Source organism: Bactrocera neohumeralis, chromosome 5 (genome assembly GCF_024586455.1).
Source record: "Bactrocera neohumeralis isolate Rockhampton chromosome 5, APGP_CSIRO_Bneo_wtdbg2-racon-allhic-juicebox.fasta_v2, whole genome shotgun sequence".
Lineage (NCBI taxonomy): Eukaryota > Metazoa > Arthropoda > Insecta > Diptera > Tephritidae > Bactrocera > Bactrocera neohumeralis.
In genome coordinates, this window is record NC_065922.1 from 14,632,068 (window position 1) to 14,656,841 (window position 24,774).

At 43.9% G+C, this 24,774-nt stretch overlaps 1 protein-coding gene across 2 annotated transcripts; it reads right to left on the minus strand.

Moving 5' to 3' along the window:
- Nucleotides 1-381: 381 nt before the first annotated feature.
- On the minus strand, nucleotides 382-23,200 carry LOC126760608 (uncharacterized). Of its 2 annotated transcripts, XM_050476370.1 has the most exons (8): nucleotides 19,288-23,200; nucleotides 9,358-10,880; nucleotides 8,937-9,293; nucleotides 6,335-6,482; nucleotides 6,076-6,239; nucleotides 4,489-6,008; nucleotides 3,657-4,429; nucleotides 382-3,596 (listed from the first exon to the last, which is right to left on the minus strand). In XM_050476370.1, exons 1-8 carry the CDS (start codon nucleotides 20,643-20,645, stop codon nucleotides 2,570-2,572), a joined length of 6,870 nt encoding a protein of 2,289 aa, XP_050332327.1. In that variant the 5' UTR covers nucleotides 20,646-23,200; the 3' UTR covers nucleotides 382-2,569. The 2 variants fall into 2 exon arrangements, with proteins under 2 accessions (XP_050332327.1, XP_050332326.1); XM_050476369.1 differs by having other exon boundaries at nucleotides 382-4,429.
- Between the last annotated feature and the right edge of the window lie 1,574 nt (nucleotides 23,201-24,774).

Genomic DNA, 24,774 nt, shown 5'->3' on the forward strand with positions numbered 1-24,774 from the left:
TTTTGTTTTACTTTTTATTTTTATTTAAATATTGGCACATAGTATTTTATTTATATTTTTTATTATTATATATAAATTAGTTTTTGTAATATTTTATTGTGAAATTCATTAATTATAGTAGAGTTCTAATAATAATACCACAAAGGGAAAGGAACAAACACATTTATTAGTTGTTTATAGACATTACGATACATACATAAGTAGTACACTAATACATAACTATGCGTGGGTAAATAAAGTAGTAAATAAATACATATTCTTAAAAACACATATGTATGTATGTATATACTTCAAGCCATTTTCATGACATTTACTTTTTGAAGATAATTTCATTTAAATGTTGATTTAAACAGCTGTAATGGCCATTTTGAGGGAAAATGGACACAATTACATGCGATTTACATTTACAGTTACTTACTTAAGGGTAGTGATCTTTTTTGATACTTTATGCTGTTAAGTCTGGAAAAAAATTTGAGGTTAGGGTAAGAAAAAGTTCAAAGGAGAATAAAGTGCTCTTTAACTAAACATAATTTAATGTGCAAAAAGAACATCCTAAATGTATGCAACAAATTTTGTAAGAATATTTACTTTTCATACAAGTCATCCTAAATGTATGCTACTAATATAAAAATAAAAAAAATTGAAAAATATTTCGAAGTAGAAAATAAAAGGTATTACCAGTTAGAAGAAAGCAAAAAAGTTCTAACTGTGAAGAAACTGCTCTTTAACTAAGAATAATTAATTTTGCACAACTCATCCTAAATGTATGCTAAAGTTTTTTTAAATATTTATTTTTGCCCGAACACTCCCGAAATATATGCCATAAATTTTGAAAAACATTTCGAAGTAGAAAAATAGCAGATATGTAGTTCCAGTTTCAAGGTAGCAAAAAAAGTCAATCTATGAATATACTGCTCTTTAATTTTTTTCTTTTCATACAACCCATCCTAAATGCATGCAAAATGTTTTAAAAAATATTATTTTTCACACAACTCATCCTAATTGTATGCTATATATTTTTTAAAAATATTTCGAAGTATAATCATCAGTTAGATAACAGAACGCAACTCCACTTTGAAATAAGCAATTTGATAATAAAATTTAAAAATACTTATTTTTCCCCGAATACACCCTAAATGTATGCTACAAAGTGTGAAAAGTAATCCAAAATGTATGCTTTTATTATGAAAGAAAGTACATCCTTTTCTCACATCCTAAATGTAAGCTAAAAATTTTGGCGATAAATAGAACACAACGAAGCCTTTTCAGCGTCAGAAAAGTTACTTGACAATTCTGGAAATAAACTTAAATTTTGCGAGTATTTTACTTCTTCTCAAAGCAGTGAAATATGGTTGGGGTGAATCTACTTAATAAAAAGCAACTTTCCAAGAAGTAAGCGCAATAAGAACAATATCCAAATCCTTCATTAGTATCAATTTTCCAAAAGAAACATTTTTTTTTCAGAAAATTATCGTAATTTTCTCTTTTTGCACTAAAAAATTACACAATTAACACAGAAGAATGAAAAAAAGAAATAAAAAATCATAGGTTTAGTAGTGTATAAACTACTTACTCTTAATTCTGTTTATATACATACATATATTTTCATACCTTACTATTTTTACATCAATATTTTTAAGTACCATAAATTAGCAAGTTTTAAGTACCTACTACTTTTTCAAAAAATGAATTTCGAGTTTCTATCTCTCAAAAAACTTTTCACGGCCTAAAACCATTGAGAGCTTATTACATACTTTCATTTTGTTCTTCTATATATAAGATACTACCTTTCTTTAATACTACTATACAAAGACTTCACGACGACGAACTCTTAAATTTAGTAGGCCAACAAGCGGCGAAACCAATATCATATCCTTTCTTGTCGAAAAATGTGCTTTTGATATACCATCTAACAGAAAGGTGGTGTCAATACGAAGTGTAGGGTGTCACAAAATCGGTCTTGTGGTACAAAATTCAGAAGTGGAATATTAAATACAAAAGTCTTATCTTTTTTGAAGCAATTCAAGAGTGCATGAATTCTTGAAACATATGTATATACAAAAATGAGACTATTACTAGAATTAAGAACTAGTATTCGCTGACTCCAGAAATACAAGGAAACGCACTTCGCAGTCTTCGAGAGGGTCTATGAAGATTTTTTGCTCTCAAGATTTACTTAATAAGCAGTGCACACCAAACCCTCGCTGAATTACTACCGAACAAGACTCTCTCAGTGATCAAAAATCCAACCGAACCTCTTTCAATACATATTGCTGACAAGAAGAAGGTGGATCGAAGCTTTTGGCTGACAAAGAGATCGAAGTTTTTGAAGGTACAGATCCGACAAAGGAATTCGAATAATCATTTACTATTTCAGCGAAGCTATGCCTTCGGAAATTAATGTGAATGCGGTCAGAAACAAAGGTATATTTATTCATGGGAAATCTATGCTCAAAATATCCATCTTAAAAATCGAAACTAAATTCTGGAAACCCTATTAAAAGCACCTCTTCGCACCTCTGCAAAACATTCAACACTTCAATCGAGCATTTTGACATTACACTCACTTTTAATAATAAGCCGGGAAGGGATGATAGTTTGATGGATTGGAAGCATGATGATTAGCCGATGGCAGTACTGGTGGACGCACACCCGGATGATAATTGCCCGACGCGACCTGATGGTAGGCGCCAAAACTACGCGCCATGTGTCTATTTTGCGCCGACTCGCCGAGTAGGCGTGACTGATCGGTGCCCAAGAGTCGATTATTTTGCTCCATCAGCAGATGAGCGGTGGGATCGACTAGTAAGCGATGCTGATCAGCCGCCACATTGGATGCGGCCAATATGCGATGCTGCTCCACCGTAGACAGTAAACGATGATGTTCCAGACTCTCACGACTTTGATGCTGCATCTGTGAGGAGAGGAAGGAGCGATTATTGCCGACCGACATGTTGGTATTCGGCGTTAAGTCCAACGAAGCCATGCGCAGCATATCGTGATGTGGGTGATTGTATGGTAGCTGTGGTGGTGATGGTACCACATAGTTGGCGGTACGACTCAAGTCTACCGAAGTGGTCTGATCGTGATCTTGCTCGCCCAGCTGATCGGGTAGCATATTATGCATGGCCGATTGGTGTTGTTGCATAGCCAATTGGCTGGAGTGTTCCTGCTGTTGTTGATGTTGAGCCGCCACAGCAGCGGCGGCTGCTACTGCTGAACTATGATGTTGTTGCTGCTGTGTCTGTGCTTGTTGCGTCTGTTGTTCACGCTCGGAGAGTATATCGTAGATGTGATGATGATAGCGACCGATACCCGGTATATTGGAGCTGGCGCTGCCAGGCAGCTGGAAGTTGTGGTGATAGTTCGAAGCGCTGACGCTGGAGCGTGACATGTCGAGACCCTGCAAGTCCGACAGATCGTTGGCGGTGGGCGCAGAGGCGGTATTGCTGTTCGCGCTGCGGTATTCGGCCGGCGAGTCGAGCTCTTGGCTGTTGTACTTGAGATTTGCCGCATTGGCCGCCATACTTTCGTACTTGGTGTACATTAGGTCCATTTGCGACTGTGAGAATTTCATGCGCATATCTTGCCCTGAGCTGCTGGGAGAGTTTGGAAAATCAATTTGTGATTCGATTGCTTTCGACAAGTGCACGTACCTATTTTGTGGCATAATACTGTTCTCATCGTCGCTAGATAGATGTGGATTATGCCCGATCGCTTGTCGTCGCTCATTCTCATGTTCCGCGCGCTTGTGTCGCATCATCTCGCCATTGAAATTGTAGCGTGGTATGGACGGCGATGATGCGGGCGATATGAGCTCATGTTCCGGATATGCGCTGCCAACACTGGAAGCATTCCGCCGGTGCCCTTGCATTGTGGGCAACGGTGAGGAGGCTGATATGTTATTGTTGCTATTGCCACTGGCGCTATTGCCGCTGCTGTTGCTGCCTGCTGTGCCGGGACCGCCAGGTGTGCCATTAGCGCCGTTAGCATTCGCATTGCTGAACATGCCGTAATCGCGTCCGGGCGAGATGGGTTGCGGCGTGGGCGGTGTGCGATGATGTACCGAGGAGAAACCGTCGGAATCGGCAGCGCCGGCGCCTAAATGCTGTGGGCGTGGCGTGGAGCTGGCATCCACATCGACGTCGTTATTATTCTGGTTGCTTTGAGGATTTGTCGGTGTCGAAGCGTTTGGCGATATGTTGCAGGAGGTCATAGCGTTGCCTGAGTTCGGGAACATTGGCAGTGGTGGAATTTGCATTGGGAAGCTACTGAGATTCTTCATCATCTTCAGCTCGTTCTCCAGGTTGTCAATGCTGTTGATGGAGTGGTGATTGGCGGCAGTGTCTGTGTTGAAGCGATTCGTTTCGTTGTCCACATGATGAGCGCTCATCGGACTGTCCGTGTTAATGTTTGCATCATTCGGCACCTGAAAACAGCGGCAAAGATTGTAAGTTTGACTAGAAAATGTTGTATAAGTATACGTACCTTCATGTCATTATTTTCCGTATCGATCATATTGCCCACGGAATTCAAAGCCGCCTCTACAAGCATGCTCGCCGATGTCGAGGCGCCACCTGCGCCACTCAGTCTTGCATTTGCATTGTTGTAAAACGAACTCATAAACGATTGCGAATGCGCCAACGAATTCATTTGTAACTGTGCCTCCTCCGCTTGATGGCCCGGTGTATTGTTCGCACCCGCGCCAACCATATTATTCGTATTGCCATTGCCCGTATTGACCACATGTCCACCGCCGCTAACATTTCCAACCACACCGCCACCACCGCCGCCGCTGTTGTGATGGTATTGCGCGATTTGGTTGTTATTATTATTGTTGGATTCGACCACATCGAGGAAGGAAGAATTCTCATCCTCCTCGCCCCGATTGTTGTGATGCGTATGACTGGCACTAGCGGAGTTCATCAGACGCGCCAAGAAATCGCGATTGTGACCAATCAATTTGTTCGCATCGTCTACCGTGCTGGGTGGCACCGCGAACGGTGGCATACCCATGTCATTGCTCACACCGACCCCAACACCACCACCATTGCCGGCCATACCGCAGGCAGCCGCCACGGCCGCGGCACCACCCATAGCTGCAGCGACGGCTGCATCTGTGCCCACACCGCCGCCAACGCCAACGCCGACGCCGACTCCAACACCGCCACCGCCAACACCGCCACCACCCATGCCACAGCGATCCACCGTGTTCACACAATCGCGCGACAGATGACGATCATCACCGCTAATCCATTTTTTGCTGCCTTTGCTCACAACCAAATTCTGTCCCAAAGCATTCATGCCAGCATGATGGCGGTAACCGTTATTGTCGTCATGCGTTTCACCATGTCCGCCATCGTGTACATCATCTGCGCCATTATCATCCTCGTCGTCCTCTTCGTCATCGTCGTCGTTCAGCATACCCGCCACGGCATGTCCACTCATAGCCATCGCGTGATGTTGGCTGTTCAGACCAGACATCATGTGCATTTTGGTGGGATCCTCGGCCACGGCTGCCGCTCCAGCACCGGCCATCGCTGATACAGCAGCTGCGGCGGCGACCACCTGTTGGACCTGTTGCTGTGCGGTGAGACGTTGTGCCGTCGTGGTCAAAAACGATTCGACAAGACTCAATTGCGCATTGGCTTGCTTGCGACGCACCTGCTCCATATGCTCGTCTTCATCATCCTCCTCAGTGGCGTTGCCCACACCGACGCCAGCACCGCCAGCGACAGCACCCATCAAATTCATATTTTGTGTTGGTGGTTCTTTCTTTTTCTTGCGTTTCCGGCTACCCACAACCTTTTCGCCGAATATGCTGGAGATCTTAGATGAGAGTAATGAGAGGTTTGGCTCATTACGGCACAGATCTTTGATTGATTTGCCCGATTTCTTGATGGCTTCAAAGATATTATCGTCCGAGAATTCAGTGTCGCTTTGTATGCTCGAGCTCAGGCGCGAGTTTTGATCTTCCAAACTCTTACGTCGGCGCCGCGGCGCTTGTTCTGTGTATGAAGAGAGGGAATACAAAGAAGTACAGAATGTTTTTATTGGTCTGAACTGGCAACTTACCCAAAAAGTCTACCTTCATGCCACCCGAATAAGCATCGAAGGTATACGCGACACTACGCTCAATCCGAGGCATTTGCTCCTGTGTATAGTTGTGCACCTTCTTGTAGTGGAACTGCAGACATTGCTTCGTGGTGAAAGCGGCATTGCACTCGGGCTCCGAACATCTGCAAAGGAAGACAAAAAATACAGTTAAATGTATGTTTACGAGATCTTTGGCATGCAATTAGTTTGGTTGCATCGTCTAGGGTGTAAGACATACTTGAATGGTCGGACGCCCGAATGTGTGAGCATGTGGATTTTCAAATTACTGCGATTCTGGAAGAGCTTCTGACATCGTGGACAACTGACCACCGTCGAGTTGCGACTGTGCACCTCCTTGGAGTGACGCTGCAGCGCGGCACGTGATCCTAGAAGTTTTGAACATAATTTACACTGAAAATCTCGTAAAACTTCAGCCATATCTAAAATGAAATTTATGAAGAAAATGAAATTTTGTGGTGGATTGTGGTGATTTTGAAAATGATAAAAAGGAAAATGAGCAAACAGAATATACAAGAAAGCGTATTTCGATATTGTCGTAGCATTATATAGGGCTACACCGTGGTTAGTATTGTTCCATAAGCGGGTAATATCCAACTAGTAGTTATGTAGGTTAATATGTACTTTGAAAAAGACTACAATTAGAGGTTAGTAAGTTTACAATTTGCTATTATATGTATATAAATATTTGTTATGATATTGAGAACACTATTTTGTTAGTTATATAAGCAGTTAGTTGTAGATACTAAGAGTTACTGGTTCTAAGTACGCACTGTTGGTAAAGATAGGAGGTTAAAGCGGGTTAGAAATTTGGGAAACTTTAATATTCCAGTCCGAACTAACGAACCGGACTTTTAGACTAAAAATCACACCCATATAGAACTATACTATATTCCAGACTGACATTCCGATTCGGCTTAGGACTTTTCAAGGTTAAAACATTTTGGATTTCGCACTTTCAGACATGTTGGGAGTTTTCTGATATCGCTAAAGTCTATCTTCTGCAGTCCAAACGTGATCTCAAGCTTTCGAATCAGTCATAGCATCCATTTTAACCTAACTCTTACCCGACACCCCATTCCGGTTCGGCTTAGGACAGTTCACGGCTAAAACCCTTTGGATTTCGCACTTACAGACATGATGGTAATTTCCTGACATCACAAAGGACTATCTTATGCAGTCCAAACGTGATCCCAAACTTTGGAATCAGCCATAGCATCCAACTTAACCTAACACCTAGCCAAAACGGACGTTCCACTTTATCAGTCCCCTTGTTGGTCCGCCTGTATTTTAATTAGTCCACAGCAACGTCGTAGTTTAGTCATTGTCAAGGTGACCAGTGACGGCTTGATTCCGGGGTTAACATTCTTGGTCACTTTTATATAAGTTTGAAGTTCTCATTCGTAACTCTTCTTTCCCGGTACTAGTACTCAATTTGCAGTTGCTGCTTGGACTAGTAGCAGCTTCAGCGGAACTCCTTTGGATTTTTTTTCAGAGTTTTATAGAGTAAAACAATTTGGTCTTGGAATCATTTTTGGAAAGTCGGTGCAATTTTGAGTCTTGAGTATGTCATATTTCGTCCAAAGTTACCTTAATGCTTTACGGCGTTACAATCGTGAGTCTTGAGTTCACAGCGATTCGTTCAAAGTCGCCTTATTCCTTTCCGCTAGTTTTTTTGATAGCAATACCCAGGCCAATCAGATTAACTGTGGGGCTTTGATCTCCCTATCAAAGCAAACAATTTTCAATGCTAAGTTAGGAGTAGGAATGGTTTTGGTATTAAAGAAAGGCTCTGTCGTTCTAATGGGTAACAGCATTCTGCTATTTCGGAAGTCCGACCGTATGTTCTTTGTCGGAAGCGAATATAGACCGAGTTTGGACACAATTTTATGCGAGGTTAATGGTATTTTCGGGAACCAGCTTTTGAAAAATAAAGTTCATAGGATAATTGGAGTGAGGTCTGAAGAACTGTGCTCCAAGATCTGTATAAAGTTCAGATGATTAACTTTAATCATAGAGTCTATTGAATATTTCAAGTGAGGTCCGAAGATCTGTGCCTCAGGATCTATATAAAGTTGAGCTTGAAGTCGATATTTGAAGTCAGGTTTGAAGATCTGTGCTCCAAGATCTGTATGAAGTTGAGGTTGAAGTCGACCATATGTACAATTTGTAATCTCATGGAAATAAAAAGATACTCACTCAAAGAGATCTACAAGGAAAGGAAAGTTGGTCTCAAATACAAATAAGCTTTTAGACCTTCGCTGGGACTGACTTCTTGGTTCGTGTAATGAAGACTAGTTGCTATGTATATGCTACTGTGACTACCAGGACTCTTAACTAAAGATCCGAATAGGTTTGGGTTTCTTCGAAAAAAAGTTAACGATTACAAAATTATGAAAAATATTTATGAATGTGAAACAATATGGCAACAATGTGTTTTCCAATTTTCGAACTTAATGCGAGAATATATGTGATGAATGTTGGTTATGTGAGGCGAGTAAGGCGAATTATGGCATGAATGTATTAGTACTGGCTTACAACAATAAGAACAGCAAACCCACACAAACATACACACGTAATTACTTAAGGTTATACGACGAATGCGTTTCGCACACGCAAACTACAGTTATGTATTACAAAGCACTACTACAAGCACGCACTCACAAACGCGCCGCATTCAAAGTATGGAAGTATGTGGATTGAGGTTATAATTGCACACACACAAACACGCAGCCAAACATGCACACGCACGCAAGCACGACTTTGAGCGCTCAGATGTGACCGCACGACTACCGGAAATTACGAATTCTGCAACATCTTACCACTGTGCATGCGCTTGATGTGAGCCTTGAGCTTTTGCGGTTGGCAAAATTTGCGACCGCAGAAATCGCAAAGTGGTCGCGCACGATTCGGATTGGCTGCACAGCCGTAGGTGCGATGCATTTCCAAGTAGTTGAGTCGCAGGAAGAACTTGTTGCAAAATTGGCATTGATAGGCGCCTTTGCCCTCGTGCTTCTCGGCCGCATGCTTCATGATGTTGTCCTTGCCGAGCACCGCTTCGCCGCACACCTTGCAGTGGTACTTGCGTATGGTGAGACTCATCGAGGGATCGTGGAAAATCGAGCAATGCGTGCGATAGTAGAGCGGATGGTCAAAGCGCAAATTGCAGCCGCCACAATCTACGCGGAAAAGGCGTTGGATTAAGCATACAGAAATATACATGGAAATGGCAATTGAACTCACTCGTTTTCTCGGTGTGCTTCTTGCGCCACATCGTGTTGCAGTCGTCGCTCCAGTAGAGCAATTCCATGCCGTTCTTCACATCGCGACAGGTGACGAAGAACGCTTGCCGTTCAATTGACACCAAATTCACATTGCGCTCCTCGTAACTGGGCGCCGGTCGTATGTAACGCAGCCAATTGGAAGTGTTCGGATTGTCGCAGGCCAATAGTTGTGACAACTCGGCGCCAGCTTCGCAGATCTCGAATATCCACTTCATATCGCTGCCTTCGCGTACATCACTGCTTTGTACCGGTTGTCCGATGAGCGGTCCGAGTTTCGTGTGGGAGCGCACTTCGGTGCGCGCAAACACGCCCGTCACATTCGGTTCGACATTGTGCAGCTCGAATTCGGCTGGTACCGATGCCTCGGCGAACGTTATCAACGGCTTCGTTTCGAGCTCAGACATTTGTGAAGTTTCGTCCATATCCTCATCGTCCGGATCGTGATCCTGTTTGGCCTGCCGTTGTGCATCGTGTTTTAGTTTAGCCAAAGCTTCCAAGTTTTTACGTTCTATCCACTCCGACAAGTCGACGGCATCGGTTATGGTACCGATAGCTGTGCGTAGTGGACATATTTTGTAGTCATGCGTGATGGAGCATTCGCGACACGATTGCTGCGAACGAAAGGCTATATCGTGTTCGTCCTCCTCTTCAACGAAATTTTGTTCGTTCTTCATTTCACGCGCCAATGCTTCCTCGTCCATTTCCTCATCCTCATCATCGCCGTCCGTCTCGCCGTCGAGCTCATCTTCTTCATCATCGGCCAGGCTGTTGCCTAGACTGCTGAATGCATTGTTGACCGGCAGCGTCGTTGCGGGTTTGGGACCACGTTTGCCTTTCACACGCGCACGGAAATTGCTGGTGGTGGCCATTGCGGTTGGTGCAGTCAGTGTGGGCGTTGCTGTTACTCCTGCTCCGGCGCCACTATTGGCATCGACCACATCGCCTATAGCGGCTGCGACGTTGGCAGCAGTCGCGAGTGTAGCTGCGCTGGCAATGTCAGCGCCAGTTGTCTCTGTTTCTGCTTCCTCATCATCGTCTTCATCGCTGTGGTTGTGCTGTTCGGTTTCATCTCCCGCTTCACCCGGTTTCTTCAGACACAATGCGTTTTGATGTGCTGGTCCTTTCGTAGCGCCCTTCTCTTCTAGCTCACTCTTGATCTTCTCTGCTATGCGACAGTCTAACACTTCGGGCAAGGTATCATTGCCTGCACCGCTCGCGTTTGCGGCATTCTTCATTTTTTGATCGTGTTTCTTGGCTTTGGCGGAAAAATTCGAAAAGTCTTTGATTTTCGGGAAGCCATTGAGCGCGTCACTGAACTGTACGCGCTTTTTGTATTTCCTACGTGTCGGCGCTGGTGCTGGTGCCTCGCTGCTATTCTCCGTTTGACTTTTGCTGAACTCCTTCACGCTGAGGTTGGGCTCCAATTTGAAGTTGTTGGCGAAACTCTTTGTGGGTGTTGTTGGCGCTGAAGGTGGCGGTAAACTGTGGAGAATAAAATGATCAAGTATTCTTTAGATTCCGTTATCATAATAAGCTTATGAAAGTGAATAATGATAATAATTATTTTCCCTGGAATTAAAATAAACAGTTTCGTGTGGGAAACCTGGCCGTAGGGGAAACTGAGGGAATACTGCTTTCTATAATTTCTGTGATAAAAAAATTTAGGTTGGTTTCGTTGAAAGCGTCCCAGATTCGAACTTCGACTGAAGTTAGAAAAACGTCTACCTTAACTTAGAGTTTTAGCGTGAGCTTGAAAGAAACAACCAACAAACTAGTAGCGACTAGGCTATCCCTTCACTCAAGTAGAGTTATCCACAGTAATATGGAAAAGTGGAAAAGTGTTTCACAAGTTCACAAGACAGTTATTTGACTAAAATCCCCTAAAAGACCCCTGACGAGTTTGTTTAATATAGGTTGTCAAAAAAGTCGCATCGGGTCATGCTATACCCTTTTGGAAAGCTCATTTCACGTGCTAACACGTGTTTGATTGATTGTCGTTTCTTTTAAGTCGTTCGTGAGTTATAGCGTCGCAAACATGGAGAAAAATAAAGAGAAAATACGGCATATTTTACAGTACTACTACGATAAAGGCAAAAATGTATCTCAAGCCGCCAATAAAATTAGTGCGGTTTATGGACCCGATACAGTTTCCATTTCCACCGCACAACGATGCTTTCAACGTTTTCGTTCTGGTGTAGAGGTGGTCGAAGATACGCCACGCTCCGGAAGGACTGTCGTCGAAAATTGCGATAAAATCGCTGAATTAGTCGAAAGAGAATGGCATAGTAGCAGCCGTAGCATCGGTCAAGAGCTGGGCATGAGTCATCAAAAATTCATTTCAACTTCAATAAAAAAAAAAATTCAATAAAAATACCGCAAGACTTTTTTGACAACCATTATGTCTTTTATCCGAGCTGCGCCGATTTCTTGACCATGTAGTGTAAGTTGTAATATTTTAGAAACATGTGAGATCCACAGTTAAAATCCGTATAATGGGTCTGTCAAGGCATTCTAATGAGGAGGAACGAGGAGGATCAGGAACGAGGACTAAATGAACTTATGCAGTAGAACGTACTGCTGGTTATTGTTGTTGTAGTCTCAGAAGTAGTTTCTGAAATAATTAGACTGATTAGATCCAACTCTCAAGATCTTCGGCTAGATTACAGTCAGTCCTTACATTTCATCGGCTTTCAAAGCAGTTGGTTCTAAGTCTTTCAAAAGAAGAAGAACTGAAGCTGTTTCCGTAGTAGTTCCGGGTCCGAATAGAACTCGGATGAGCTGTAGAAGTTTTGGTTCATTTGCCTTGAGCTAATATCAGGAATTAAAAAGTGTAAGTCGAGACTATGACGAAAGTAATCATGCAGTAATAATCCAACTACCGGTCGCCGAAGAGCTCGAAAGTCGGTAGGTTGTTGCAGACTAGAAGTTTTGGAAAGGATGTCTACTTAAACATGATTTCTTGACTTGCGTTTCGATTGACAGTCTGTTTAAGTTTACTTTTTGAATCAAGCTTCGGAATATGCTATCTCCGAATAACCGTCACAATGAGAACAATCTCTACAAATGTCTCCGAACCCATTCTACACTTTTGGGTATTTATATATTGTTCGAGTAATTTTAAGGCTGGATCCGTTACCGTAGAAATCCGATCAAATCAAATAAAACGGACTAAACTGGATATGCATCACAAAGAGTAACGGATATATGGGATCAGCTTTCTCCTTTGCCAAAAAAACGGTGCATTTCTTCCAGCTATTATATGTATTGCTAACTCTGAAAACGTAACCGGGCAACTTTTTGCATTCAACGGTCCAACAGAACACGTTTTGCTAGCTCTCTTTAGTCATGTTGTTTGATAGAAACAACCTTCAAGTCCTATTAAGGAAAAAAGGAGGTGATTTAATGACGGATGTCCAGAGCATACTAAAACTATAGAGATAACACTTCCCAAGTCTGAGATGGTGAACCCGATTCTCCAGTCGATGACGATGGATCGAACGTTCCTTTGTCCGACCATGAAGAAGTTCGAATATCAATCGCTCGTCTGAAGAACAACAAAGCGGCGGGGGCCGCTGGACCGAGCTATTACGTGGGCGAAGAACTGATAAGCATGCATCAGCTTCTTTGTAGAATATGTTCGGACGAAAGATTGCCCGCTAATTGTGCTCTGCCCAGCCCATAAAAAGGGAGACCCCACAATCTGCGCCAACTACCGTGGGATTAGCCTCCTCAACATCGCATTCAAGGTTCTATCGAGGGTACTGTGTGGAAGATTAAAGCCTACCGTCAACAAACTGTTTGGACCTTATCAGTGTGGCTTTAGGCCTGGCAAATCAGCAACTGACCAGTTATTCACCATGCGCCAAATCTTGAGAAAGACCCGTGAAAGGAAAATCGACGCCGATTTCAAAGCTGCTTTTGACTCCACGAAAAAGAGCTGCCTTTATGTATATCTGATTTTGGTATCCCCACAAAGCCAATACGGCTGTCTAAGCTAACGTTGAGCAATACCAAAAGCTCCGTCAGAATCAAGAAGAACCTCTTCGAGCCATTCCATACCAAACGAAGTTTTAGACAACGATACTTCCTATCGTTTGACTTCTTCAATCTATTATTAAAGAAAATAATACGAGCTGCAGAGCTGAATTGAAAAAAGGAGTATAGAGCTCCTGGCGTATGCCGTTGATATTCATATCATGGGCCTCAACACCCGCGCCGTTAGTTCTGCTTTCTCTAGACTGCATAAGGAAGCGAAGCGTATGGATCTGGTTGGGAACGAGCGCAAGACGAAATATCTCCTGTCATGAAACAACCAGTCGTCGCGCCCGCGACTTGGCTCCCTCGTCTACAACGTCATCCTCGAGATCCAACGCAGAGCCAACAGATGCTATTTCGGATTGAGTAGGCATTTGAGAAGTAAAGTCCTCTCTAGATGAACAAAGACCAAACTCTAAAAGTCACTCATTATCCTCGTCCTGCTATATTGTGCAGGGACATGAGCGATGACAACATCTGATAAGTCGACGTTAGGAGTTTTCGAGAAAAGGTTCTGCGAAAGATTTATGGTCGTTTGCGCGTTGGAAACGGCGAATACCACAGTCGATGGAACGACGAGCGAGATATCGTCCGATTGACATAGTTCAGCAAATTAAAAGACAGCGCCTACGATGGCTAAGTCATGTCGTCCGAATGGATCAAAGCAATCCAGATCTGAGAGTATTCAACGTAGTACCTGCCGAGGGAAGACAGACGAAGAAGAAGAAGAACTCAGCTACACCAATACGCCAATAAAGAGGAACACGATATCAGCGGTCACGATAAATGAGAATCTTCTTTGGGAGATCAGTATGTGCGCGAAATTTCTGAGGGACAGGTATCCACAGATAGACGTACTTGACTTAGTCAACTCATATCGTCACGCTGATCAGTTGTATACTCGTATCATATATATGATACTTTATAGAGTCTTCCGTTTTCCGTCCGTTTTCTTCTGGGTGTTACAAGCTTCGTGGCAAAATAAGGAAATAGAAGAATGAGTACGTCAGGGTATGAAAAATTGGACAAAAATTCTATGCAGGCCTAGTAGTCCGGATCTTTTGTGTACGCTCAAGATAGCCAAATATATCGCTATCGCTCTCAGACTTTTAATAATACATGGTAATGGATTTTTTTCCCAGTTTCCCTGTTGTTCCTCTCCATGCCTATAAACCCTACGAGCATTCTATGAGATATCACTGAGAAATCTCTAGCAAAAAATTCGTTGTGGCATACGATAGTGTGTGTGCCTGCGTTGCGTCCATGGCTACCGTGGCTTTTGCGTTTGGGGAAGTCTTTTGACAGCAGCGTCAAGGTAGGCAACATATATGGTGGAGAGCGGGTGAGTCGGGCCGGCAAGGCAACGGTTAAGAGCTGTGCCACTTCAGGTGGCTGACATTTGCAATACGCGCTTGTTGCTACCATTGCTACTATTAGCAGCGCTAGTGCAAGCGCACCAACATAACTGTACACGAATTGTGCGATTTTTCGGTTTTTATTTTCGTTTTTTGTTTTTGTTTTTGCCTGCACATGCTGTTGTCGTGCTTGGATAAGCCTGCAGTGCACTAGAACAGACGGCATACGCAGTTTGCATGCGCTTCTGAATTTGAATTTCCAACATTTCGCCATTGTTGTTGTTGGTGTTGCTGTTTTTTTGTGCTGCAATTCGCCAAAAATCAACTACCGCAGGGTCGTATGCAAAAGACTCTGACTCAGTAGTAGACGCATAGTGTAGTAGATGCATGTGTGTGTGTGTGCGTATAGGTGTATGCCTGCATGTACCGTTAGTGTATGCACCGTTAGTGTATGCGCGCATAAGTAGATAATGCACAAGAGCACGCGAGTGCCTGAATGCACTTGCATATGCATACAATCGACCAAGCAGCTGCAACGCACTTGTGTGTGTGTGGGTGTACGATTATTATGTGTGGTTGTGTTTGTGCGCTGTTTGCATACTTGCACACTCCCAGTTGCCTTAACGAGCTCATGACGCCTTGTAGGTCCAGGCAAGCACGCAATATGACGACTGCCAGCACTTGGCGAGCGCGCTGACGTTGCATTGCGAAACTCGCAGCAAGAGCCTTGTGGCTGTGTATGTGGCATGCAATACTCTACACTCTACACTATAGCGCCGTGCAACAGCAATCACCATACACACACACACACAAGCGCGCGCGCTGGCACTCACTAGCAATGGCTGCTCGCTTGGTTATTTAGCTGCCTCGTGTTTTGTATTTCCGCTTCCGCTAACACGCTATCATCAGCACGCATTCATGCACACACGCACGCACACACACATGCGCGCTCATATGTATGGCGATAAGAGTGCGCGCGGCTGTATTCCTTGGAGTCACGTACACACATACATACAAGCGCGGTCTCCTGCAGCCCGCATATCGACTTTACTGCCACACACAAGCAAACTCACACATGTATGTATGTATATACTGGCGCTATATCGCTGCTGCGTGTATGCTCGTATGCACTCGGTTGGCAAAGTGGCGGCAAAGCTTTTGTCGCGCACACAAACCATTCGCGCATGAATCGCCTTTTATATTGTCGCTCTTTTGTGCGTCGCCTTTCATTGCATACCCTATTTGTTTGTTTTTGTTCCCTTTGTTGTTGTTGTTGTTGTTGCTCGCCCGCCAAGTGCGCAGCCATGGCGGATTGTTTAATATTCGAAGTCATTATGCACGCATCGGCATATCGCGTCCAAACGACAAACATGCGAAGACTTCGGAATCATTCAAGCGTCACGCGGCGCTGCAGAAAGGCGAGGTGAAACCCGAGTGTTGCCACCTACCAGCAGACAATATTATGCGCTGAGCTCTACAGCTATAAGGCATAACCCTTTCTATGGGAAATAATAAAAACTTAAGCTAGATCTAACCGAGTGAAAGGTGTCTATGCCAATAGAGAAGAAGAAGAATGTATATCGGGAGCTGGCGAATCCGATTCCTCAATTAATGACGATAAAATAGATGTTTAATTGCCCGACTATGAGGAAGTTCCAATAACAACAAGGATCGACACACAAAACCTCTTCGTTGATTTTAAAGCCGCATTTGAGAGCACGAAAGGGATCTGCCTCTATGCCGCTATATCTGAACTTGGTATCCCTGCAAAGATAATACGGCTGTGTAAGCCGAAGTTGAGTCACACCAAAAGCTCCGTCAGGATCGAGAACGACCTCATCGAGCCTTTCGATACCAAACGAGGTTTCAGACAGTGCGACTCCCTATCGTGCGACTTCTTCAATCCACTTCTGGAGAAAATAAAACGAGCTGCAGAGCTAAATAGAGAAGGTACAATCTTCTATATGAGTGTACATCTGCTGGCGTACGCCGATGATATTGATAACATTGGCCTCAACAACCGCGGTTTAGTTCAGCTTTTTTCAGACTGAATAAGAAAGAGAAACAAATAGGTCTGGTAGTTAACGAGGACAAGACGAAATATCTTCTGTCATCAAACAATCGTCGCACTCTCGACTTGGCTCACATGTCCCTGTTGACAGTCGCAGTTTCGAAGTTATTATCCACAACTCATCTATCTTGGAACCAGCATCAACACCAAAAACAAAGTCAACATCGAAATCCTACGCAGACTAATTCTTGCCAAACGGTGCTACTTCGGACTGAGTAGGCAATTGAAAAGTAAAGTCCTCTCTCGATGAACCAAAACCAAACTCTATAAGTCTCCCTCATTATTTTCATTCATATGGTACGGAGGCTTTGACAATGACATCATTTGATTAGTCAACCATAGGAGTGTTGGAAAGAAAGGTTTTGCGGAAGATTTATGGTCCTTTGCGCATTGGCAAAAGCAAATACCGCAGTCGATGGAACGATGAGATGTACGAGACATACGGTGACATAGTTTAGCGAATCAAGAGACAGCGGCTGCGCTGTCTAGGTCATGTTGTCGGGATGGAAGAGACTCCAGCTTTGAAGGTTTTGAAAGCAGAGGAAGATAAAGACCTCCACCACATTGGAGAGATCAGGTGGAGAAGGACCTGGCTGCACTTAGTATCTCAAATTTTCGCCAAATAGCTAAAAGAAGAAACAACTGGAGCGCTGTTGTTAAGAAAAGTTGGGCCCACGACGACACTTCTTTACTTTGAACTAAGGGAAGTGGTCCAAACTAACCTCTAAAAAGGCGATAATAGCTGCTAAAAATGCATAATAGGGAAAGCGCTTGGATATTATTAAAAACATGAGATGAAAATCTTTACTTTACTGACAACTTTTGCCAATAAATTTACTGATTTACTTGACGAAAATAGCTTAGACGCTTATTGAAAAAGATATACCGAAGTTTATCACAGCAAGAAGACCCTTTCAGTTTCAGGTTTACGTAGCACGTGTGGAAGAAAAAGTCAAGCTTTGGCAGGTGGAAAGAATACCTAACTACAAGCGACCTCACATTAGTCATCATCAAGCTCATTGTAATCCCTAGTAATTCTCAAATAAGCATCGTCTCTCTGAGTTTGTTAAAACCTCTACGATTTTTTAAAATCCCGGAAGTGGCTAATTTCGTTTAGTTTCGAATATTGAGAGCCGTGGCAGATAACATTGTAAAGAGTAATGTTCTAAACTTTCACACTTTTTATTTTGTATTTTGCCGATTCCTTTTTACCAATTATTTGCAAATAAGATCTTTGAGTTAAGGCTCTGTGATGACTCTTATCATATTTCTCAATTCCTTCTTTCCTAAAAGTAGAAATCTTTTAGTCTGTCCACCATCCCCATAATTCCCAAGTAATTTTGTGGTGCGTCCTGCAAAGGTAACGCTCCTAACAAGCAAAACTGAACGATCTTAGGCGGCTATGAGAGACTGCGATCGGTAAACAGAAGATTTCTAGTCTAGACAAAGTCAATCAGCGTTTTAATTCGTGTAGTTTCAATACTGAAAGTCCATTCGTAGATCATGGTTTCAATTTTCCGTTGATCTTAAATTGTCTGGCAAGCCGATGCCACGCTTTTTTTTTCTTTACAAAGGTCTTTGGCCATGGGCAATGGTAAATAAAAGAAATTATCGAGAAGACAATGAAGTTTTGAACTTCGGTTCATATATTTCAATTGACTCACTTAGGTCCTTATAAAAATATCTCAATATTAAACTGTAGCAACTTATTTGGGCTGATAAGTGAACCATGTTGTAATAGATTATTGAGATTAGACCGTCATTTTCTTATCATCTCTTACTCATTTCATTTTTTAAGTGAAGCCATAATAAGCGAAATACTGTTGTTTCTATCTTTGAAATCAGTTTTAGGTTAGAATTCTTTCATAGCTTTACAAAACAGCCTTTTGAGAACATAAGCCTCAAGTTTCCGAGTTTATAAGCCGGGTATCCTAACCGAAATCTCAGTCTCAGCTAGATTTTGGTCAATAGACAAACTGACGAAACTTTTTTATTTGTTTGGAGTCAACAAATAGCTCACATAAGGCAAATATATCCAGCGCTTTTAGTCCATTTGATCTAGAATAGCGGACAGAGCAAGAGCAGATATTCACGAATTAAGAAAAGTGGTGTCTACGCCAATTAAGAAGAAGAAGAAGAAGGTCTTCCGTTGAAGGTCTTGGTTATAAAGAAACGTCAAAAATTTATAATATGCGTGGATTAAATTGAAGATCTCCCTTAAATATGGTATATACGCTCCGAATCTTAAAATGTTGTAAACTGGATTTGTAGTCCAGACAGATCCACGAATAAAATTTCGCTAAAAAGAAAAAATCTTCCAACATTTTCGCATAAGCAATACGAAGTACCGAAAATTCTTCATCTCTTCTAAGGATATTAACAAGCTCTCTACCATAATTCTAAAACATAAACATTTCTTAATACTCACTTCGCCAAACGCTCCGTATCATTGTCGGCCAAATTCAACAAGTACGTCACGAACTCCACATCGTTTTTGAACTGCAGACGCGTGCGTGTGTGCTCCCATTTCTCCGCATTCTTGGTGCCGATATAAATATTCTTGCTATAATTTTGATGACGATACTTCTTACGCTCACTATGACCCGAACCCGTTGTACCAGCCGCGCTCCCGGCCTCGCTAGGCGCGCCGCCACACATGCTCTCACCACCTATGCCGGACGCAATACCGTTACCGCCACCACCAACAACACCACCGCAAATACTGCCATTACCGCCGCCTGCGCCACCACCGCCACCACCAATGCCGATGCTATTCGCATCACCCGCGCCAATAACGCTGCCACCGCCACCACCACCACCCAGCGCTGCCGTGGACGAGCTATTATTGCTCAAGCTGGCGCTGCTGCTGCGCGCCAATTCATTGCAATTGTTGCCGCTGCTGGCGCCTAAAGCGCCCTCGAAAAGCGCACTAACGCCGGTGGCACCCCCTTGCTGCGTCGCACATTGGTTGTGTGACTCTGTAGTCAGCGTGTTGTTGTGTGCGCCCGCAGCGCCACCATTGCTGTTGGTTGTGCCATTGGTGCTTGCATTGGCAATCGCTGCCATCAGCAATGCATCGGCAGCGCTATTGCTGTTATGGTGACTATTGTTATTGTTGCTGCTGTTGTGCGTATTAACTGCCGCGCGATGTGCGTCGCCCACACCCATGCCATCGAGTGCGCGCATGCCATGACAGACCATATCGTCGTCATCGTCCTCCTCGCCATCATCATCGTCACTGCTGGCGTTGCTATTGTCATCATTGTTGGTGTTGTTGTTGTTGTTGTTTCTTTGTAGCGCAATATTGCTGTGGCTGTGGTTACTACTACTGTTGTTGTTATTGGTGATGATATTGTCATCACCAGCTTTGCCATTGCTAATATTGCACGCGCTAACGGCCGCGCCAGCGTTTGTATCCGTGGCGGCAATGGACGCGTTTGGCGTCTCGAGAAACCTGTCATTGTCACCGGTCACACTAGCCAGGGCATCGGTGACAGCGCGCAATTGTTGCGCGGTGACATTGAACGCTGCATTATGCGCGTCATCGTCCGCCTCGTCCTCCTCCTCGTCATCATCGTCGTCGTCGTCCTCGTCGCCGCCGCATTCCTCCTCCGTTTTCGTGCGTGTTCGGTGCTCACGCTGCTCTGTGTTTTCAGCCTCATTGATTTCTTCCTCCTCATCATCGCCGTCGTCCTCTTCACCAACATCATCGCCACCAACAACTCCGCCAGCACCTGGCTCCTCCTGTTCATCCTGTTCCATCGCGTCGCCGTTGACGCCATGCATTTCAGCGCCACTCCTCCCACTGCGCGCGCCTGCATTACTCGCTGCGTCCACTTCGCGACAATTTGCATTATTGTTGTTGTTGTTCACTAAATTACTACTATTATTTAATCTACTGTTGTTGTTGTTGTTGTTGTTACTGTTACAGCTGCTAATACTGTTGCTGGTATTGTTGCCATTGCTGTTGTTACCGCCGCTGCCGCCGCCGCCGCCACTGCCTATATTGTTATGCAGATTCGTGCGACTGAGGTAGGATGGCGGGCGCGCCTGTATATCCGAATTGTCGGAGCTGTCATTGAAGTCGAACGCGCTGAAGTCGGTCGCGTTCCCTTTGGACACCTCGTTGGCGGCAGCATCTGCAGCGCTGCGTTGCGTTGCGCTACGCAATGTCGCCGCATGTGTGACCAGCTGCGCTTTCGCCGGTTTTGTTGCTTTCGGCAACGCTTTCCGCTTTGTGCGCGTCACTTTGGCGTCTTAATAAAAACAATTTGTGTACAAAAAACTTACGCGCACTGTGTAATCCTATAAGCGCGCGTGGCGTCACCGCACAACTTGCAGTAAAATTAATTTTCTACTTAAACGCGCACACGCTTTGTGTTGCCACAATTATTTAGAGCGTTTGAAACACATTTTTATGCCTTACAATATGCACGCGCTTGCATTAAATACCTGTACTTTGCTTGCGCGTAGCAATGCGGTCTACCGTTTCACCGCGCGCGTTTGACGCCACAAAAGCACTAGTTATAGTTTAGCAAATTTTTTGCATTTTGCTTTAGTTTGCGCATAGCGCTGCGCCTACTTTACACCGCGCCTGCCACAGCGCGTATAAAAACCGACTAGCGCTCAAGCTTGTCGTTAGTGTGGCGTATCCTTCACACGCAGGAAGTTAATTTTCCTCTACTTTATCTCCCTTGCCTCTCGCGCTTTGCCACTATACATCAGCGCCTTTCCACTTTCTTACGCACACATTCGCGCGCACACTTCCTTTACCACTTTTGTAGTTTTTTTTTTTTGCTCTGCACTTTCTTCTCGCTATTCTGATTTTCTTTTTCTTTCACTTTTTATACGCTTTGTATTTTTGTTTTCATTACATTTGGCTTTGCTTCGCTTTTATCTCTATTATGTTGCGTCTCACAATATTTGCCGCGCACATACCAACGCACAAACACACACGAGCGCGCACTTCGCTCTCAACGCACACAAAAGCGATTTCATACGCCAATTGCCATTGCCGCCCTTGCCGCTTTCACAGCTGACACGCTGCGCCGTCAATTTCAGTCGCAGTCGCAGCCACAGCTTTAGCTTTCTGATTTCGATTGTGATTCAGTATCAGAAATTTTTTTGCATTATTCCATTTTGTCCGTTGTTTTACCTCGGCGCTTTGTACACATACACACATATATGTATAAATAACTATCTACACCCGCGCCGCTTCGATCCGCGTGTTACGACGCGTTTACAGTATGCGCGTCGCGTCGCGGCAGCGTACGAGCTATAGTCTTCGCACTTTTGCTTTGTATGGAGTTCAGCGTATGCCTCGTCCTCATGTGGCGCTATGCCTGCGCGTATGCCCTTTTTTTATTATTTTGTTTGTCTCTTGTGCCTCTAATTTTGTCTATGTCTGTGCTGGTGGCTTTAGCTTGATGTCGTCTGCGCCTAAGCCTGCTCTATCGAACACTCCCTAAAAGGTGCTGTTGTCGACGGTGTTGGTGATGTTGTTGGTCTTGTTGCTGTTGTTGTTTGCCATTATTGCCTTTATTGTTGCTGTTGTATTTATGGCCAACACAGCGCGCTGCCTGAGGATCGTTCGCAATGTGTGCGCCGCCTTCACTTCCGTTTTCAGAGCCTTATTTGTTACGCGTTTGATATCGAATTTTCCCTACTAGTGTGACTGTTTGGTTATTAAAAATCGTTAATTTTACTTTATTTGATTTCGTTGCGTAGCGCTGGGGTCTGTACGCGTACGCGTCGCGTCATTTTTCACCTCCAACAACGCCCATAAATTCGCGCAGCAGCCAAAATGTTCTAATACCGAACACTGCTGTCGCGGCCCCGCTGCGCCTCCCCGCCGCTCGCACTCAGGCTGCTGCCGTTTCACCACAGCAAACGGCTGTGCCAAGGTTCAATATTTTTTCGCGAATCAATTATATATTTTACGCGTTTTCGTTAATAAAATTATAATTTCTGTCTACTTTCATGCGTTTTGCTCGGCACTTGAGGAAAAAATTTTCACACCACCGCTCAACTGCTGGCGCTGCGCCTGCTGGCTGCTATATGTCCTTTGTTCGCGAAAGCACTCGTCGTCGTCTTAGCCACGAATTATTTGCAATATCATCAGCGCACACACACACACGTTTCAAATATCTCTGTTTTTAATAACGCCATAAAATTCACATTTTTGTTTAGCTCCAAATATAAATTCACACTTTTTCAAATATTTTGCTGTATTTTTTTGCTGGCTACACATCAATAAATCTGCTATTAAAGTCGTCGCTATATGGCAACTGTGTGGCTGGGAAATTTTTTCTTTCGGTATTTCGTGTCATTCGCCGTTTTGCAGTCGTCGGAATGAAAAGTGTTTTTTTTCTGCTATTTATGTTGCCTGAAAGTTGCTGTCAGTGCGAAAGTTTATCGCTTGTTTGCCTCTCCAGCCGCGCGACGCGTTGCTCTCGCGCTGCGCCTGCTGCCCACTTCCTGCCGCCACATCGTCCTTCCCCAAAATACAACGCGCCGCTCAGCTGGCACACAAACAAACGAGCTGTCGTACTCGAAGCGCGCGTGTGTGTGTGTGCATGTGTGGCTGTGGTGCTGTCGCGCTGTACTCCTTGCCGTTGTCAAGTCCCTCCGCAACGCCGCCCGCGCGACGCTGTGTGTGCGCGCAATTCCTTGCTTTGTCTATACTACATAGCGCCATCCTTCGGCGCTGCGCTACGCTTTGTCATACGCGTACGCTCATTTGCTCTCGCGCATAATTTTTCCATGTGTTGGTCATAAATCGAAGTTTGCTTTATGCCCGAGTGTTGGCATCGTCGCGTACAAGTATTTATCGCCGCTTGCGTCGCGCCACCTCGCGGCGCTCAAACCGAAGCGCCAGCCACCCGCATTCGTACGACCCACCGCCGTTGTGTTTATGCGCTAGCCGTTGTTGGTGTATTTGTGTGTGTGTGTGTGTGTGTGTTGTGATTTCGTTGCCCACTCATCGCTTCGTGTCGCCGTGTCTTCGCAGGATGCTTTACGGTTTGTTATGCTTTGCTGTTTGTTGTGTATTTGTGTTCGCATTTTAGCCGCGTTGCTGTCAATGTATTGCTGTTTCTTCGTGGTGTTAGTCCGCTTGTGTGCCTGTGAGAGCTTTCCTGTGTTACCCTATTTGCTATATCTCTATGTGGGTGGTTGGCTGGCTGTTAGTTTCTTACTATTCGCTTCCCAGCTTTCTCTCCGCTTCTCTTTAGCTAATTCGTTCCGTTCACACTATTCGCTGTCTTTGGGTATATGTCATTGCCTTGAGGGTGGTTTCCCACGATGGATCCACTAATTTTCTTCATTTCTCTTTTATGTTGATTTTCACAGTGCGAAAGTGCTTACAAAAGCGACTAGAAAGCGTATGACAGTTGTAGTCCTTGCGCTGGGCTTATTCTACTACAATTTTTGAGAATCTTTTACAAAAACGGTAAATATAATATTAATATTATTAGATGAAATATCTTTAATAAGAGGCGCGAGCGAGATAATATTGTCAATCGAGTAAAATACATTTTTAGAAATGGTTTTGGATTTTTGAAATAAACGCGTTCGTTAGGCGTTAATGCTCGTGATATTTATTCTTCGCTGGGAGGGGAATTGAACCTAAGACTATATTCATCTCTTCCCTCCTCAAATCCCAGTATACTCTATGACGAAAGCCGATATGAAGCGCGTGCTAGTTCTGCCAAATGTGGCCATACATTTTTTGGTCTAACTTTGATATATCATATTTCATTCACTACGCCGTATAATTCTTAACAAGTTTATAAAATAATTTATATAAAGTCGCTTTTGAAAGAAAATCTGGAACTCGTTGAGTTCACGAGTAAATCATAAAAAATAATTTCATGCGCCAGTAATTCCATATGAAGGTTTAGTTTAATGCGAGCGG